The sequence below is a fragment of the Scyliorhinus torazame genome, chromosome 27, assembly GCF_047496885.1.
Source record: "Scyliorhinus torazame isolate Kashiwa2021f chromosome 27, sScyTor2.1, whole genome shotgun sequence".
NCBI classification, from domain to species: Eukaryota; Metazoa; Chordata; class Chondrichthyes; order Carcharhiniformes; family Scyliorhinidae; genus Scyliorhinus; species Scyliorhinus torazame.
The window spans coordinates 44,306,945-44,324,510 of NC_092733.1; the positions used below are offsets into that span (position 1 = coordinate 44,306,945).

General features: G+C 49.4%; 1 protein-coding gene across 7 annotated transcripts in view; it reads right to left on the reverse strand.

The window, feature by feature from the left end:
• Positions 1 to 319: 319 nt before the first annotated feature.
• Positions 320 to 17,566, reverse strand: part of LOC140403376 (uncharacterized) — a 207,682-nt gene continuing 190,435 nt past the window's right edge. For all 7 annotated transcript variants that reach the window (XM_072491304.1, XM_072491301.1, XM_072491303.1 and 4 more), the window contains 2 exons: positions 15,855 to 15,937; positions 320 to 1,594 (listed from right to left, as the gene is read on the reverse strand). In XM_072491304.1, the coding sequence (XP_072347405.1) occupies positions 1,529 to 1,594; positions 15,855 to 15,937 (149 nt within the window). In that variant the 3' untranslated portion in view covers positions 320 to 1,528. The remainder of the gene's footprint in view (positions 1,595 to 15,854; positions 15,938 to 17,566) is intronic.

Genomic DNA, 17,566 nt, shown 5'->3' on the forward strand with positions numbered 1-17,566 from the left:
CTATCCACGACGTCCTCAGCATCGCGGATGCTCGAAAGTGAGTCCATCCGCAGCTCCAGAGCCGTCAAGCGGCCTAACAGGAGCTGCAACTGGACACACTTCTTGCACGTGAAGGAGCCAGGGACAGTGGACGTGGTCAGAGTGAAGCAGAGAGAGGAAGGTGAAGCGGGTGGAGGACAGAGGAACAGAATGATCCCACTCGGAGAAACAAGCCAAACATCAGTCTCAGCGTCAGAATGAGTTTCAATCTGGACCAGGATGGTTTTCACTCTGAATCAGATCATCTGCACATTTCTCCAAAAGAAACACCTTTCACACATTGTGGTCAAGCAGTTACAGATTTATTGAGCACACACTTCATGCAATAACATTGAAACACCCGCTGAACCGATCAGCCCACATGTGATGGTGAGGAACTCCGACATGTTACACTTCCCAGCTGAATATTCAGTGAAACAAACTCTCCACAATCCAGATCCTCAGGACAGTCGACTGCTTCATTCGAGACCTTTTTGACCCCAGGTTTGTGTCTGTGAAAGTCCATTAATGGGAAGCTCACAGACCTGATTGTGTGACAGAAACAAGAGAAAACCCAGCGAGCTGTAAATGCAGAGCCGGTCAGGCAGTAACTGTGGAGAGAATCCCAGTTACTCTTTCAGGGTCAGGAGCCAAAGCATTGAGCTGAAACATGATCTGGGGTTTCTCCACAGCCGCTGCCTGACTAGCTGAGAGTTCAGTGTCTGCAGGAGTTTCCCTGATATTAGTCCTGACCATGTCTCGCTCACACCAGCGGTTTTGCCAGCTTCACGCTGCAGAGTTGTGACCAACAGGACATTTTCACCGGGTCTATTGGTTGACACGAGTGAAGGTGGGAACACATTGCTCTCTGCTCCATCAGGAATATCGCTCCTCCAGATAAGGAGCATCTGATTGGACCCACCACATATCGGAAAAGCTGATTCCCTCCCTTGTTTCATTGAGCTCCTGGGATCAGTTATCAAATATTTCACTTTGCTCAACAGAATGTGTTTCTGTGAAGGAAACAAGAACGCTGGATTTTATTCTGTCCCAACAACACCATTGTCGAGGAACCCTGAGGGAATGGATGATCTCTACCCAGAGATTGTGCTGGGATTCACTGTTGTCTGGACACCCATTCCCGGTGCTGACAAATCTCGGAATTCAGCAACTGGACACAGATCTTTATAAAATCCTCTCGTTAAGCAGAAGGTTAAAAAGGGTCATTTGGGGTCAGTCTCTGTCCCACAGCCCAGTGGTCAGGACTTCCAAATGGAGGTTATACTTCCCTATTCCACAAAGCCAAAACTAAAAGCTCCCACATTCCCTAATATGAAGAAGAATCAATCGCAATGTAAGATTAACACACAGCGAGCGATTAACCCTTTGCTCGCTGCGTCACGCTGTAAGGCAGGGCTATTACTGAGCGAAGCTGTAAACACACAGGTGACCAGGTGCTCACTGGTACGATCCATCACCGTCAATCTTCTGGAGCAGCCACAGCCCAGAGCTAACTTTCTCCCAGACTCAAATGAAGCTTCAGGTCCGGGAATCGTTCCCTGAACGACAGCTGCAGCTACATCGCAGACAGGAGACATGGTTAATATTGCAGTGAGGGAGGGGGGAGACATGGTTAATATTGCAGTGAGGGGGGGGGGGGAGACATGGTTAATATTGCAGTGAGGGGGGGGGGGAGACATGGTTAATATTGCAGTGAGGGGGGGGGGGAGACATGGTTAATATTGCAGTGAGGGGGGGGGAGACATGGTTAATATTGCAGTGAGGGGGGGGAGACATGGTTAATATTGCAGTGAGGGGGGGGAGACATGGTTAATATTGCAGTGAGGGGGGGGGAGACATGGTTAATATTGCAGTGAGGGGGGGGGAGACATGGTTAATATTGCAGTGAGGGGGGGGAGACATGGTTAATATTGCAGTGAGGGGGGGGAGAAATGGTTAATATTGCAGTGGGGGGGGGAGAAATGGTTAATATTGCAGTGAGGGGGGGGGAATGGTTAATATTGCAGTGAGGGGGGGGAGACATGGTTAATATTGGAGTGAGGGGGGGGAGAAATGGTTAATATTGGAGTGAGGGGGGGGGAGAAATGGTTAATATTGCAGTGAGGGGGGGGAGACATGGTTAATATTGCAGTGAGGGGGGGAGAAATGGTTAATATTGCAGTGAGGGGGGGAGACATGGTTAATATTGCAGTGAGGGGGGAGAAATGGTTAATATTGCAGTGAGGGGGGGGAGAAATGGTTAATATTGCAGTGAGGGGGGGAGACATGGTTAATATTGCAGTGAGGGGGGGGGAGACATGGTTAATATTGCAGTGACAGGGGGAGAAATGGTTAATATTGCAGTGAGGGGGGGGGAGACATGGTTAATGTTGCAGTGAGGTGGGGGGGAGACATGGTTAATATTGCAGTGACGGGGGGGACATGGTTAATATTGCAGTATGGGGAGGGGGGGAGAAATGATTAATATTGCAGTGAGGGGGGGGAGAAATGGTTAATATTGCAGTGAGAGGGGAGACATGGTTAATATTGCAGTGAGAGGGGAGACATGGTTAATATTGCAGTGAGGGGGGGGGGAGAAATGGTTAATATTGCAGTGAGGGGGGGAGACATGGTTAATATTGCAGTGAGGGGGGGGAGACATGGTTAATATTGCAGTGAGGGGCGTGGGAGACCTGTTTAATATTGCAGTGAGGGGAGGGGGAGACATGGTTAATATTGCAGTGAGGGGGGGGCATGGTTAATATTGCAGTGAGGGGGGGTGGGAGACATGGTTAATATTGCAGTGAGGGGGGGAGACATGGTTAATATTGCAGTGAAGGGGGGGGAGACATGGTTAATATTGCAGTGAGGGGGGGGAGACATGGTTAATATTGCAGTGAGGGGGGGGGACATGGTTAATATTGCAGTGGGGGAGGGGAGAAATGGTTAATATTGCAGTGAGGGGGGAGAAATGGTTAATATTGCAGTGAGGGGGGGAGACATGGTTAATATTGCAGTGAGGGGGGGAGACATGGTTAATATTGCAGTGAAGGGGGGGGGACATGGTTAATATTGCAGTGGGGGGGGGAGAAATGGTTAATATTGCAGTGAGGGGGGGAGAAATGGTTAATATTGCAGTGAGGGGGGGAGACATGGTTAATATTGCAGTGAAGGGGGGGGAGACATGGTTAATATTGCAGTGAGGGGGGGAGACATGGTTAATATTGCAGTGAGGGGGGGGGACATGGTTAATATTGCAGTGGGGGGGGGAGAAATGGTTAATATTGCAGTGAGGGGGGGAGAAATGGTTAATATTGCAGTGAGGGGGGGGGAGAAATGGTTAATATTGCAGTGACGGGGGGGGGACATGGTTAATATTGCAGTGGCGGGGGGGACATGGTTAATATTGCAGTGACGGGGGGGGGACATGGTTAATATTGCAGTGACGGGGGGGACATGGTTAATATTGCAGTGAGGGGAGGGGGGGAGAAATGATTAATATTGCAGTGAGGGGGGGGGAGACATGGTTAATATTGCAGTGAGGGGGGAGAAATGGTTAATATTGCAGTGGGGGGGGGGGAGAAATGGTTAATATTGCAGTGAGGGGGGGGAGGGAGACATGGTTAATATTGCAGTGAGGTGGGGGGAGACATGGTTAATATTGCAGTGAGAGGGGGAGAAATGGTTAATATTGCAGTGAGGGTGGGAGACATGGTTAATATTGCAGTGACGGGGGGGGGACATGGTTAATATTGCAGTGAGGGGAGGGGGGAGAAATGATTAATATTGCAGTGAGGGGGGGAGAAATGGTTAATATTGCAGTGAGGGGGGGGAGAAATGGTTAATATTGCAGTGAGGGGGGGGAGAAATGGTTAATATTGCAGTGAGGGGAGGGGGAGACATGGTTAATATTGCAGTGAGGGGGGGCATGGTTAATATTGCAGTGAGGGGGGGGAGACATGGTTAATATTGCAGTGGGGGGGGGAGACATGGTTAATATTGCAGTGACGGGGGGGGGCATGGTTAATATTGCAGTGAGGGGGGGGAGAAATGGTTAATATTGCAGTGAGGGGGGGAGACATGGTTAATATTGCAGTGAGGGGGGGGGCATGGTTAATATTGCAGTGAGGGGGGGAGAAATGGTTAATATTGCAGTGAGGGGGGGAGACATGGTTAATATTGCAGTGAGGGGGCATGGTTAATATTGCAGTGAGGGGCGGGGGGAGACATGGTTAATATTGCAGTGAGGGGGGGGAGACATGGTTAATATTGCAGTGAAGGGGGGGCATGGTTAATATTGCAGTGAGGGGGGGAGACATGGTTAATATTGCAGTGAGGGGGGGAGAAATGGTTAATATTGCAGTGAGGGGGGGAGACATGGTTAATATTGCAGTGAGGGGGGGAGACATGGTTAATATTGCAGTGAGGGGGGGAGAAATGGTTAATATTGCAGTGAGGGGGGGGAGACATGGTTAATATTGCAGTGAGGGGGGGAGAAATGGTTAATATTGCAGTGAGGGGGGGAGAAATGGTTAATATTGCAGTGAGGGGGGGAGACATGGTTAATATTGCAGTGAGAGGGGGGAGACATGGTTAATATTGCAGTGAGAGGGGGGAGTCATGGTTAATATTGCAGTGAGGGGGGGGGGAGACATGGTTAATATTGCAGTGAGGGGGGGGAGAAATGGTTAATATTGTAGTGAGGGGGGGAGACATGGTTAATATTGCAGTGAGAGGGGGGAGACATGGTTAATATTGCAGTGAGGGGGGGAGACATGGTTAATATTGCAGTGAGAGGGGGGAGACATTGTTAATATTGCAGTGAGGGGGGGAGAAATGGTTAATATTGCAGTGAGGGGGGGAGACATGGTTAATATTGCAGTGAGGGGGGGGAGACATGGTTAATATTGCAGTGAGGGTGGGAATGGTTAATATTGCAGTGAGGGGGGGAGAAATGGTTAATATTGCAGTGAGGGGGGGGAGAAATGGTTAATATTGCAGTGAGGGGGGGAGACATGGTTAATATTGCAGTGAGGGGGGGAGACATGGTTAATATTGCAGTGAGGGGGGGAGACATTGTTAATATTGCAGTGAGGGGGGGAGAAATGGTTAATATTGCAGTGAGGGGGGGAGACATGGTTAATATTGCAGTGAGGGGGGGAGACATGGTTAATATTGCAGTGAAGGGGGGAGACATGGTTAATATTGCAGTGAGGGGGGGAGACATGGTTAATATTGCAGTGAGGGGGGGGAGAAATGGTTAATATTGCAGTGAGGGGGGGACATGGTTAATATTGCAGTGGGGGAGGGGAGAAATGGTTGATATTGCAGTGAGGGGGGGAGAAATGGTTAATATTGCAGTGAGGGGGGGAGACATGGTTAATATTGCAGTGAGGGGGGAGACATGGTTAATATTGCAGTGAAGGGGGGGGGACATGGTTAATATTGCAGTGGGGTGGGGGGAGAAATGGTTAATATTGCAGTGAGGGGGTGAGAAATGGTTAATATTGCAGTGAGGGGGGGAGACATGGTTAATATTGCAGTGAAGGGGGGGAGACATGGTTAATATTGCAGTGAGGGGGGGAGACATGGTTAATATTGCAGTGAGGGGGGGGACATGGTTAATATTGCAGTGGGGGGGGGAGAAATGGTTAATATTGCAGTGAGGGGGGGAGAAATGGTTAATATTGCAGTGAGGGGGGGGGAGAAATGGTTAATATTGCAGTGACGGGGGGGGGGGGACATGGTTAATATTGCAGTGGCGGGGGGGACATGGTTAATATTGCAGTGACGGGGGGGGGACATGGTTAATATTGCAGTGACGGGGGGGGGATATGGTTAATATTGCAGTGAGGGGAGGGGGGGAGAAATGATTAATATTGCAGTGAGGGGGGGGGAGACATGGTTAATATAGCAGTGAGGGGGGGGGAGAAATGGTTAATATTGCAGTGGGTGGGGGGAGGAATGGTTAATATTGCAGTGAGGGGGGGGAGGGAGACATGGTTAATATTGCAGTGAGGTGGGGGGAGACATGGTTAATATTGCAGTGAGAGGGGGAGAAATGGTTAATATTGCAGTGAGGGGGGGGGAGACATGGTTAATATTGCAGTGACGGGGGGGGACATGGTTAATATTGCAGTGAGGGGAGGGGGGAGAAATGATTAATATTGCAGTGAGGGGGGGGGGGAGAAATGGTTAATATTGCAGTGAGGGGGGGGGAGAAATGGTTAATATTGCAGTGAGGGGGTGTGAAATGGTTAATATTGCAGTGAGGGGAGGGGGAGACATGGTTAATATTGCAGTGAGGGGGGGCATGGTTAATATTGCAGTGAGGGGGGGAGACATGGTTAATATTGCAGTGGGGGGGGAGACATGGTTAATATTGCAGTGACGGGGGGGGCATGGTTAATATTGCAGTGAGGGGGGGAGACATGGTTAATATTGCAGTGAGGGGGGGGGCATGGTTAATATTGCAGTGAGGGAGGGAGAAATGGTTAATATTGCAGTGAGGGGGGGAGACATGGTTAATATTGCAGTGAGGGGGGGAGACATGGTTAATATTGCAGTGAGGGGGGGGCGAAATGGTTAATATTGCAGTGAGGGGGGGAGACATGGTTAATATTGCAGTGAGGGGGGGAGAAATGGTTAATATTGCAGTGAGAGGGGGGAGACATGGTTAATATTGCAGTGAGGGAGGGGAGACATGGTTAATATTGCAGTGAAGGGGGGAGACATGGTTAATATTGCAGTGAGGGGGGGAGACATGGTTAATATTGCAGTGAGGGAGGGGGGAGACATGGTTAATATTGCAGTGAGGGGGGGGGGGAGACATGGTTAATATTGCAGTGAGGGGGGGGGGAGACATGGTTAATATTGCAGTGAGGGGGGGGGGGAGACATGGTTAATATTGCAGTGAGGGGGGGGAGACATGGTTAATATTGCAGTGAGGGGGGGAGACATGGTTAATATTGCAGTGAGGGGGGGGAGACATGGTTAATATTGCAGTGAGGGGGGGGGAGACATGGTTAATATTGCAGTGAGGGGGGGGAGACATGGTTAATATTGCAGTGAGGGGGGGGAGACATGGTTAATATTGCAGTGAGGGGGGGGAGAAATGGTTAATATTGCAGTGGGGGGGGAGAAATGGTTAATATTGCAGTGAGGGGGGGGGAAATGGTTAATATTGCAGTGAGGGGGGGGAGACATGGTTAATATTGGAGTGAGGGGGGGGAGAAATGGTTAATATTGGAGTGAGGGGGGGGAGAAATGGTTAATATTGCAGTGAGGGGGGGGAGACATGGTTAATATTGCAGTGAGGGGGGGAGAAATGGTTAATATTGCAGTGAGGGGGGGAGACATGGTTAATATTGCAGTGAGGGGGGGAGAAATGGTTAATATTGCAGTGAGGGGGGGGAGAAATGGTTAATATTGCAGTGAGGGGGGGAGACATGGTTAATATTGCAGTGAGGGGGGGGAGACATGGTTAATATTGCAGTGACAGGGGGAGAAATGGTTAATATTGCAGTGAGGGGGGGGAGACATGGTTAATGTTGCAGTGAGGTGGGGGGGAGACATGGTTAATATTGCAGTGACGGGGGGGACATGGTTAATATTGCAGTATGGGGAGGGGGGGAGAAATGATTAATATTGCAGTGAGGGGGGGGAGAAATGGTTAATATTGCAGTGAGAGGGGAGACATGGTTAATATTGCAGTGAGAGGGGAGACATGGTTAATATTGCAGTGAGGGGGGGGGAGAAATGGTTAATATTGCAGTGAGGGGGGGAGACATGGTTAATATTGCAGTGAGGGGGGGGAGACATGGTTAATATTGCAGTGAGGGGCGTGGGAGACCTGTTTAATATTGCAGTGAGGGGAGGGGGAGACATGGTTAATATTGCAGTGAGGGGGGGGCATGGTTAATATTGCAGTGAGGGGGGGTGGGAGACATGGTTAATATTGCAGTGAGGGGGGGAGACATGGTTAATATTGCAGTGAAGGGGGGGGAGACATGGTTAATATTGCAGTGAGGGGGGGGAGACATGGTTAATATTGCAGTGAGGGGGGGGGACATGGTTAATATTGCAGTGGGGGAGGGGAGAAATGGTTAATATTGCAGTGAGGGGGGAGAAATGGTTAATATTGCAGTGAGGGGGGGAGACATGGTTAATATTGCAGTGAAGGGGGGAGACATGGTTAATATTGCAGTGAAGGGGGGGGGACATGGTTAATATTGCAGTGGGGGGGGGGAGAAATGGTTAATATTGCAGTGAGGGGGGGAGAAATGGTTAATATTGCAGTGAGGGGGGGAGACATGGTTAATATTGCAGTGAAGGGGGGGGAGACATGGTTAATATTGCAGTGAGGGGGGGAGACATGGTTAATATTGCAGTGAGGGGGGGACATGGTTAATATTGCAGTGGGGGGGGGAGAAATGGTTAATATTGCAGTGAGGGGGGGAGAAATGGTTAATATTGCAGTGAGGGGGGGGGAGAAATGGTTAATATTGCAGTGACGGGGGGGGACATGGTTAATATTGCAGTGGCGGGGGGGACATGGTTAATATTGCAGTGACGGGGGGGGGGACATGGTTAATATTGCAGTGACGGGGGGGACATGGTTAATATTGCAGTGAGGGGAGGGGGGGAGAAATGATTAATATTGCAGTGAGGGGGGGGGAGACATGGTTAATATTGCAGTGAGGGGGGAGAAATGGTTAATATTGCAGTGGGGGGGGGGGAGAAATGGTTAATATTGCAGTGAGGGGGGGGAGGGAGACATGGTTAATATTGCAGTGAGGTGGGGGGAGACATGGTTAATATTGCAGTGAGAGGGGGAGAAATGGTTAATATTGCAGTGAGGGTGGGAGACATGGTTAATATTGCAGTGACGGGGGGGGGACATGGTTAATATTGCAGTGAGGGGAGGGGGGAGAAATGATTAATATTGCAGTGAGGGGGGGAGAAATGGTTAATATTGCAGTGAGGGGGGGGAGAAATGGTTAATATTGCAGTGAGGGGGGGAGAAATGGTTAATATTGCAGTGAGGGGAGGGGGAGACATGGTTAATATTGCAGTGAGGGGGGGCATGGTTAATATTGCAGTGAGGGGGGGGAGACATGGTTAATATTGCAGTGGGGGGGGGAGACATGGTTAATATTGCAGTGACGGGGGGGGGCATGGTTAATATTGCAGTGAGGGGGGGGAGAAATGGTTAATATTGCAGTGAGGGGGGGAGACATGGTTAATATTGCAGTGAGGGGGGGGGCATGGTTAATATTGCAGTGAGGGGGGGAGAAATGGTTAATATTGCAGTGAGGGGGGGAGACATGGTTAATATTGCAGTGAGGGGGCATGGTTAATATTGCAGTGAGGGGCGGGGGGAGACATGGTTAATATTGCAGTGAGGGGGGGGAGACATGGTTAATATTGCAGTGAAGGGGGGGCATGGTTAATATTGCAGTGAGGGGGGGAGACATGGTTAATATTGCAGTGAGGGGGGGAGAAATGGTTAATATTGCAGTGAGGGGGGGAGACATGGTTAATATTGCAGTGAGGGGGGGAGACATGGTTAATATTGCAGTGAGGGGGGGAGAAATGGTTAATATTGCAGTGAGGGGGGGGAGACATGGTTAATATTGCAGTGAGGGGGGGAGAAATGGTTAATATTGCAGTGAGGGGGGGAGAAATGGTTAATATTGCAGTGAGGGGGGGAGACATGGTTAATATTGCAGTGAGAGGGGGGAGACATGGTTAATATTGCAGTGAGAGGGGGGAGTCATGGTTAATATTGCAGTGAGGGGGGGGGGAGACATGGTTAATATTGCAGTGAGGGGGGGGAGAAATGGTTAATATTGTAGTGAAGGGGGGAGACATGGTTAATATTGCAGTGAGAGGGGGGAGACATGGTTAATATTGCAGTGAGGGGGGGAGACATGGTTAATATTGCAGTGAGAGGGGGGAGACATTGTTAATATTGCAGTGAGGGGGGGAGAAATGGTTAATATTGCAGTGAGGGGGGGAGACATGGTTAATATTGCAGTGAGGGGGGGGAGACATGGTTAATATTGCAGTGAGGGTGGGAATGGTTAATATTGCAGTGAGGGGGGGAGAAATGGTTAATATTGCAGTGAGGGGGGGGAGAAATGGTTAATATTGCAGTGAGGGGGGGAGACATGGTTAATATTGCAGTGAGGGGGGGAGACATGGTTAATATTGCAGTGAGGGGGGGAGACATTGTTAATATTGCAGTGAGGGGGGGAGAAATGGTTAATATTGCAGTGAGGGGGGGAGACATGGTTAATATTGCAGTGAGGGGGGGAGACATGGTTAATATTGCAGTGAAGGGGGGAGACATGGTTAATATTGCAGTGAGGGGGGGAGACATGGTTAATATTGCAGTGAGGGGGGGGAGAAATGGTTAATATTGCAGTGAGGGGGGGACATGGTTAATATTGCAGTGGGGGAGGGGAGAAATGGTTGATATTGCAGTGAGGGGGGGAGAAATGGTTAATATTGCAGTGAGGGGGGGAGACATGGTTAATATTGCAGTGAGGGGGGAGACATGGTTAATATTGCAGTGAAGGGGGGGGGACATGGTTAATATTGCAGTGGGGTGGGGGGAGAAATGGTTAATATTGCAGTGAGGGGGTGAGAAATGGTTAATATTGCAGTGAGGGGGGGAGACATGGTTAATATTGCAGTGAAGGGGGGGAGACATGGTTAATATTGCAGTGAGGGGGGGAGACATGGTTAATATTGCAGTGAGGGGGGGGACATGGTTAATATTGCAGTGGGGGGGGGAGAAATGGTTAATATTGCAGTGAGGGGGGGAGAAATGGTTAATATTGCAGTGAGGGGGGGGAGAAATGGTTAATATTGCAGTGACGGGGGGGGGGGGACATGGTTAATATTGCAGTGGCGGGGGGGACATGGTTAATATTGCAGTGACGGGGGGGGGACATGGTTAATATTGCAGTGACGGGGGGGGGATATGGTTAATATTGCAGTGAGGGGAGGGGGGGAGAAATGATTAATATTGCAGTGAGGGGGGGGGAGACATGGTTAATATAGCAGTGAGGGGGGGGGAGAAATGGTTAATATTGCAGTGGGTGGGGGGAGGAATGGTTAATATTGCAGTGAGGGGGGGGAGGGAGACATGGTTAATATTGCAGTGAGGTGGGGGGAGACATGGTTAATATTGCAGTGAGAGGGGGAGAAATGGTTAATATTGCAGTGAGGGGGGGGGAGACATGGTTAATATTGCAGTGACGGGGGGGGGACATGGTTAATATTGCAGTGAGGGGAGGGGGGAGAAATGATTAATATTGCAGTGAGGGGGGGGGAGAAATGGTTAATATTGCAGTGAGGGGGGGGGAGAAATGGTTAATATTGCAGTGAGGGGGGGTGAAATGGTTAATATTGCAGTGAGGGGAGGGGGAGACATGGTTAATATTGCAGTGAGGGGGGGCATGGTTAATATTGCAGTGAGGGGGGGAGACATGGTTAATATTGCAGTGGGGGGGGAGACATGGTTAATATTGCAGTGACGGGGGGGGCATGGTTAATATTGCAGTGAGGGGGGGGGAGAAATGGTTAATATTGCAGTGAGGGGGGGAGACATGGTTAATATTGCAGTGAGGGGGGGGGCATGGTTAATATTGCAGTGAGGGAGGGAGAAATGGTTAATATTGCAGTGAGGGGGGGAGACATGGTTAATATTGCAGTGAGGGGGGGAGACATGGTTAATATTGCAGTGAGGGGGGGGCGAAATGGTTAATATTGCAGTGAGGGGGGGGAGACATGGTTAATATTGCAGTGAGGGGGGGAGAAATGGTTAATATTGCAGTGAGAGGGGGGAGACATGGTTAATATTGCAGTGAGGGGGGGGAGACATGGTTAATATTGCAGTGAAGGGGGGAGACATGGTTAATATTGCAGTGAGGGGGGGAGACATGGTTAATATTGCAGTGAGGGGGGGAGAAATGGTTAATATTGCAGTGAGGGGGGGAGACATGGGTAATATTGCAGTGAGGGGGGGAGAAATGGTTAATATTGCAGTGAGGGGGGGGAGACATGGTTAATATTGCAGTGAGAGGGGGGAGACATGGTTAATATTGCAGTGAGGGGGGGAGACATTGTTAATATTGCAGTGAGGGGGGGAGAAATGGTTAATATTGCAGTGAGGGGGGGAGACATGGTTAATATTGCAGTGAGGGGGGGGAGACATGGTTAATATTGCAGTGAAGGGGGGAGACATGGTTAATATTGCAGTGAGGGGGGGAGACATGGTTAATATTGCAGTGAGGGGGGGAGAAATGGTTAATATTGCAGTGAGGGGGGAGACATGGTTAATATTGCAGTGGGGGGGGGGAGACATGGTTAATATTGCAGTGAGGGGGGGAGACATGGTTAATATTGCAGTGAGGGGGGGAGAAATGGTTAATATTGCAGTGAGCGGGGGGGGAGAAATGGTTAATGTTGCAGTGAGGGGGGGGAGACATGGTTAATGTTGCAGTGATGGGGGGGGGTAGAGTTTGGGGACAAAATGTCACCTTCACTGCCAATCACTGGCTGGAACGGCTCAGGGTGTGAGGAACGCGGGAATTTGCTGCCAATATGTGTAATGGAGAGATAAGAGGGAGAAATGAACTTAGTGAGAGACAGAGTGGAAGAGGGTGTGAGAGGAACAGGGAAAGAAGGAGACAGGATGAGGCAGAGAGAGAGAGAGAGACTGGCATAGGAAGAGAGAGGGAGTGGGCGAGAAAGAGAGAGAGAGAGCGTGGGAGAGAAAGAGAGAGAGTGGGATAGGAATAGAGAGAGACTGCGATAGAAATAGAGAGAGAGAGAGAGTGGGACAGAAATAGAGAGAGAGAGAGAGTGGGATAGAAAGTGAGATCGAGATTGGGACAGAAAGAGAGAGACTGCGATAGAAAGAGAGAGTGGGATAGAAAGAGAGAGAGAGACTGTGATAGAAAGAGAGAGAGAGACTGTGATAGAAATAGAGAGAGAGAGAGTGGGATAGAAATAGAGAGAGAGAGAGAGTGGGATAGAAAGTGAGAGAGAGTGGGATAGAAATAGAGAGAGAGTGGGATAGAAAGAGAGAGAGAGACTGGGATAGAAAGAGAGAGTGGGATAGAAAGAGAGAGAGAGAGTGGGATAGAAATAGAGAGAGAGTGGGATAGAAAGAGAGAGAGAGTGGGTTAGATAGAGAGAGAGACTGGGATAGAAAGAGAAAGAGAGACTGGGATAGAGAGAGAGAGTGGGATAGAAAGAGAGAGAGAGAGAGACTGGGATAGAAATAAAGAGAGACTGCGATAGAAAGGAGAGAGACAGTGGGATAGAAAGAGAGAGACTGGGATAGAAAGAGAGAGAGAGTGGGATAGAAAGAGAGAGACTGGGATAGAAAGAGAGAGAGTGGGATAGAAAGAGAAAGAGTGGGAGAGAGAGATAGTGGAATAGAAAGAGAGAGAGAGTGGAGTAGAAAGAGAGAGAGAGTGGAGTAGAAAGAGAGAGAGTGGGATAGAAAGAAACAGGAATTGAGTGGGACCTACACGAGGCAGAAAGAGAGAGTGGGACAGAAATGGAGAGAGTGGGGCAGAGGCGAGAGAGAGAGGGATGAGAGAGTGGGACAGGCACGAGACAGAAAGAAAGAGAGAGTGGGGCAGACAGGAGGCAGAGAGAAAGAGAGAGAGAATGGGGCAGAGGCGAGAGAGAGAGAAAAGGGGTTTTATTTTTTCTTGTAGCTCCAAAGAGAAGGGCTCAGAGGCGACACACGTCGAATTGGTATCACATTGAGGACGGGGTTTATTTACAAAATGCAGCTCAAACAGGGCACAATGATGAACTCCACAAAAGCCCGTGAAACGCTCCGATTATGTCATTGCGGAACACGTGACAATAACACGCGGGCGGCTCGGTGGCTGAGTGGTTAACACGGCTGCCTCACAGCGCCAGGGTCCCGGGTCCAATTCCGACCTCGGGTGACTGAGCGGAGTTTACACTTTCTCCCCGTGTCTGCGTGGGCTTCCTCCGGGTGCTCCGGTTTCCTCCCACTGTCCAAAGGTTTGCCGGTTAGGGGGTGTTATGGGGGTAACGGGGACGGGGCCTCGGCAGGGTGCTCTTTCAGAGGGTCGGCGCAGACTCGATGGGCTGAATGGCCTCCTTCTGCAACGTTGGGATTCGATGGATTTCTGAGGTTCTATTACACCAGCCAATGGTGTTACTCTGATACAGAACAGAAAGTAAAAGAGGGGCAGATGGAGACAAAGCGTGAGAGAGAGAGAGAGAGAAACATTGAAGGTTAGAGGGAGCGAGAGTGTGAGAAAGAGTGAGAGATTGAAAGGGAGACAGAGGACAGACAGGTTGAGGCAGCAACAGAGATGGACAGAGGGAGAGAGAGAGAGAGCGAGGGAAAGATACAGGGACAGAGGGAGGGAGAGAGAGAAAGATACAGGGACAGAGAGAGAGGGAGAGGGAAAGACACAGAGGCAGAGAGAGAGAGTGAGGGAAAGATACAGGGATAGGGAGAGAGAGTGAGGGAAAGATACAGGGACAGAGGGAGAGAGAGAGAGCGAGGGAAAGATACAGGGACAGAGGGAGAGAGAGAGCGAGGGAAAGATACAGAGACAGAGAGAGAGGGAAAGGGAAAGATACAGAGGCAGAGAGAGAGTGAGGGAAAGATACAGAGAGAGAGAGAGCGAGAGAAAGATACAGAGGCAGAGAGAGAGCGAGGGAAAGATACAGAGAGAGAGGGTGGGAAAGATACAGAGGCAGAGAGAGAGAACGAGGGAAAGCTAAAGAGACCAGAGAGAGAGGGAGGGGGAAAGATGCAGAGAGAGAGAGGGAACGAGGGAAAGATACAGAGAGAGAGAGTGAGGGAAAGATACAGAGAGAGAGAGAGAGAGCGAGGGAAAGATACAGAGACAGAGAGAGAGAGGGAGAGGGAAAGATGCTGAGACAGAGAGAGAGAGGGAGGGAAAGATACAGAGGCAGAGAGAGAGAATGAGGGAAAGATGCAGTGACAGAGAGAGAGAGCGAGGGAAAGATCAGAGACAGAGAGAGAGAGCGAGGGAAAGATACAGAGAGAGAGAGAGCGAGGGAAAGATACAGAGACAGAGAGAGGTGGAGGGAAAGAGACAGAGACAGAGAGAGAGAGCGAGGGAAAGAGACAGAGACAGCGAGAGAGCGAGGGAAAGATACAGAGAGAGAGAGCGAGGGAAAGATACAGAGAGAGAGCGAGGGAAAGATACAGAGAGAGAGAGAGTGAGGGATAGATACAGAAACAGAGAGTGAGGGAAAGATACAGAGAGAGAGGGGGAGGGAAAGATACAGAGACAGAGAGAGCGAGGGAAAGATGCAGAGACAGAGAGAGAGAGAGCGAGGGAAAGATACAGAGACAGAGAGAGTGCGAGGGAAAGATACAGAGACAGAGAGAGAGAGCGAGGGAAAGATACAGAGACAGAGAGAGAGGGGGAGGGAAAGAAACAGAGACAGAGAGAGAGAGAGAGAGGGAAAGATACAGAGAGAGGTGATCTCGGGGACAGCAGTGCAATGTGAGTCTGCCCCTTGTGTGAGGAGATCGGCCCAATGGGACTGGACTGTGACAAAGCCCCTGCTTCAGCGACACTGTCGAGGCTCAGACACCAAGACAGGAACAGGAGGAGGCCATTCAGCCCATTGAACCTGTTCCGTGGGACAGGAGGGTTGTCTGGGTGATAGGAGGGTGGCCAGAGGGGGGGTGGAGCTGCTGTATGTGAGGTGACAGCTCCTGATCTCTGAATCCAGACAGTGAGAGGCAGGTGTTGGTGTCAATATTTAATCTCGAAACAGTTTCTCACCTCCAGAATGATTTTCTGCATCGAGTCAGGATCAAAGTCTCCCAGCAATGTGATCACCAGTTGAAACTGTTTGCCACCCATTCCTAAAGACAACAATCACAGCTTTAAAAGGTTAAACTCACTGAGCCCAGCTCCCAGGAGGCACTGGGGCCTGGCCATTCTTCCCTCTATTTCATGTTTCCCCCTCAATGTTACCATTGCCTCTTTCCTCTCCCGTACCAGCCTCCCGGAGCAGGCGCCGGGATGTGGCGACTAGGGGCTTTTCACAGTAACTTCATTTGAAGCCTACTTGTCACAATAAGCGATTTTCATTTCATTTTTTCATTTCACTCCATATCTGGTTCACACTCTCTCTATCTCGATATAGTTTCTACTTTCTACTCTCTGTGTCACATCCTCCCAACTCCTGTCCAAACTAATAAAAACATCAGGAATATGAGCGAGATCATCGAGTCCATCAGGACGGCTCTGCCTAATCAGGGCTGGTCATTGTGGATCTAACACCACTTTCCTGTCTTCCCGATAATCCTCGTCAATCCAAAATCTGTACCTCGCCTGTCACTCTTTGTTCCTCCTTCAATTGCTGTTGCTCTCGCCCTCCTCCCTGTCACAGGAGAGAGAGAGATGCAGCAAGATAGAGAGAATGCGTGAGAGAGAGAGATACAGTAAGATAGAGAGAATGTGTGAGAGAGAGTGATGCAGCAAGATAGAGAGAATGTGTGAGAGAGAGAGATACAGTAAGATAGAGAGAATGTGTGTGAGAGCGAGAAATACAGCAAGATAGAGAGAATGTGTGTGAGAGAGAGAAATTCAGCAAGATAGAGAGAATGTGTGTTAGAGAGAGAGAAATACAGCAAGATAGGAAGAATGTGTGAGAGAGAGAGAAATTCAGCAAGATAGAGAGAATGTGTGAGAGAGAGAGAAATACAGCAAGATAGGGAGAATGTGTGAGAGAGAGAGAGAAATACAGCAAGATAGAGAGAACGTGTGAGAGAGGGAGAGATACAGCAAGTTAGAGAGAATGTGTGAGAGAGAGAAATACGGCAAGATAGAGAGAATGTGTGTGAGAGAGAGAGAGAGACGGCAAGATAGAGAATGTGTGAGAGAGAGAGAGACAGCAAGATAGAGAGAATGTGTGAGAGAGAGATACAGCAAGATAGAGAATGTGTGAGAGAGAGAGACAGCAAGATGGAGAGAATGTGTGAGAGAGAGAGATACAGCAAGATAGAGAGAATGTGTGAGAGAGAAATACAGCAAGATAGAGAGAATGTGTGTGAGAGTGAGAGAGTTACAGCAGGATAGAGAGAATGTGTGAGAGAGAAATACAGCAAGATAGAGAGAATGTGTGTGAGAGAGAAATACAGCAAGACAGAGAGAATGTGTGATAGAGAGAGAGATACAGCAAGATAGAGAGAATGTGTGAGAGAGAGAGATACAGCAAGATAGAGAGAATGTGTGAGAGAGAGAGATACAGCAAGATAGAGAGAATGTGAGAGAGATACAGCAAGGTAGAGAGAATGTATGTGAGAGAGAAATACAGCAAGATAGAGAGAATGTGTGAGAGAGCGATATACAGCAAGATAGAGAGAATGTGTGAGAGAGAAATACAGCAAGATAGAGAGAATGTGTGTGAGAGAGAAATACAGCAAGACAGAGAGAATGTGTGAGAGAGAGAGATACAGCAAGATAGAGAGAAAGTTTTGTGAGAGAGA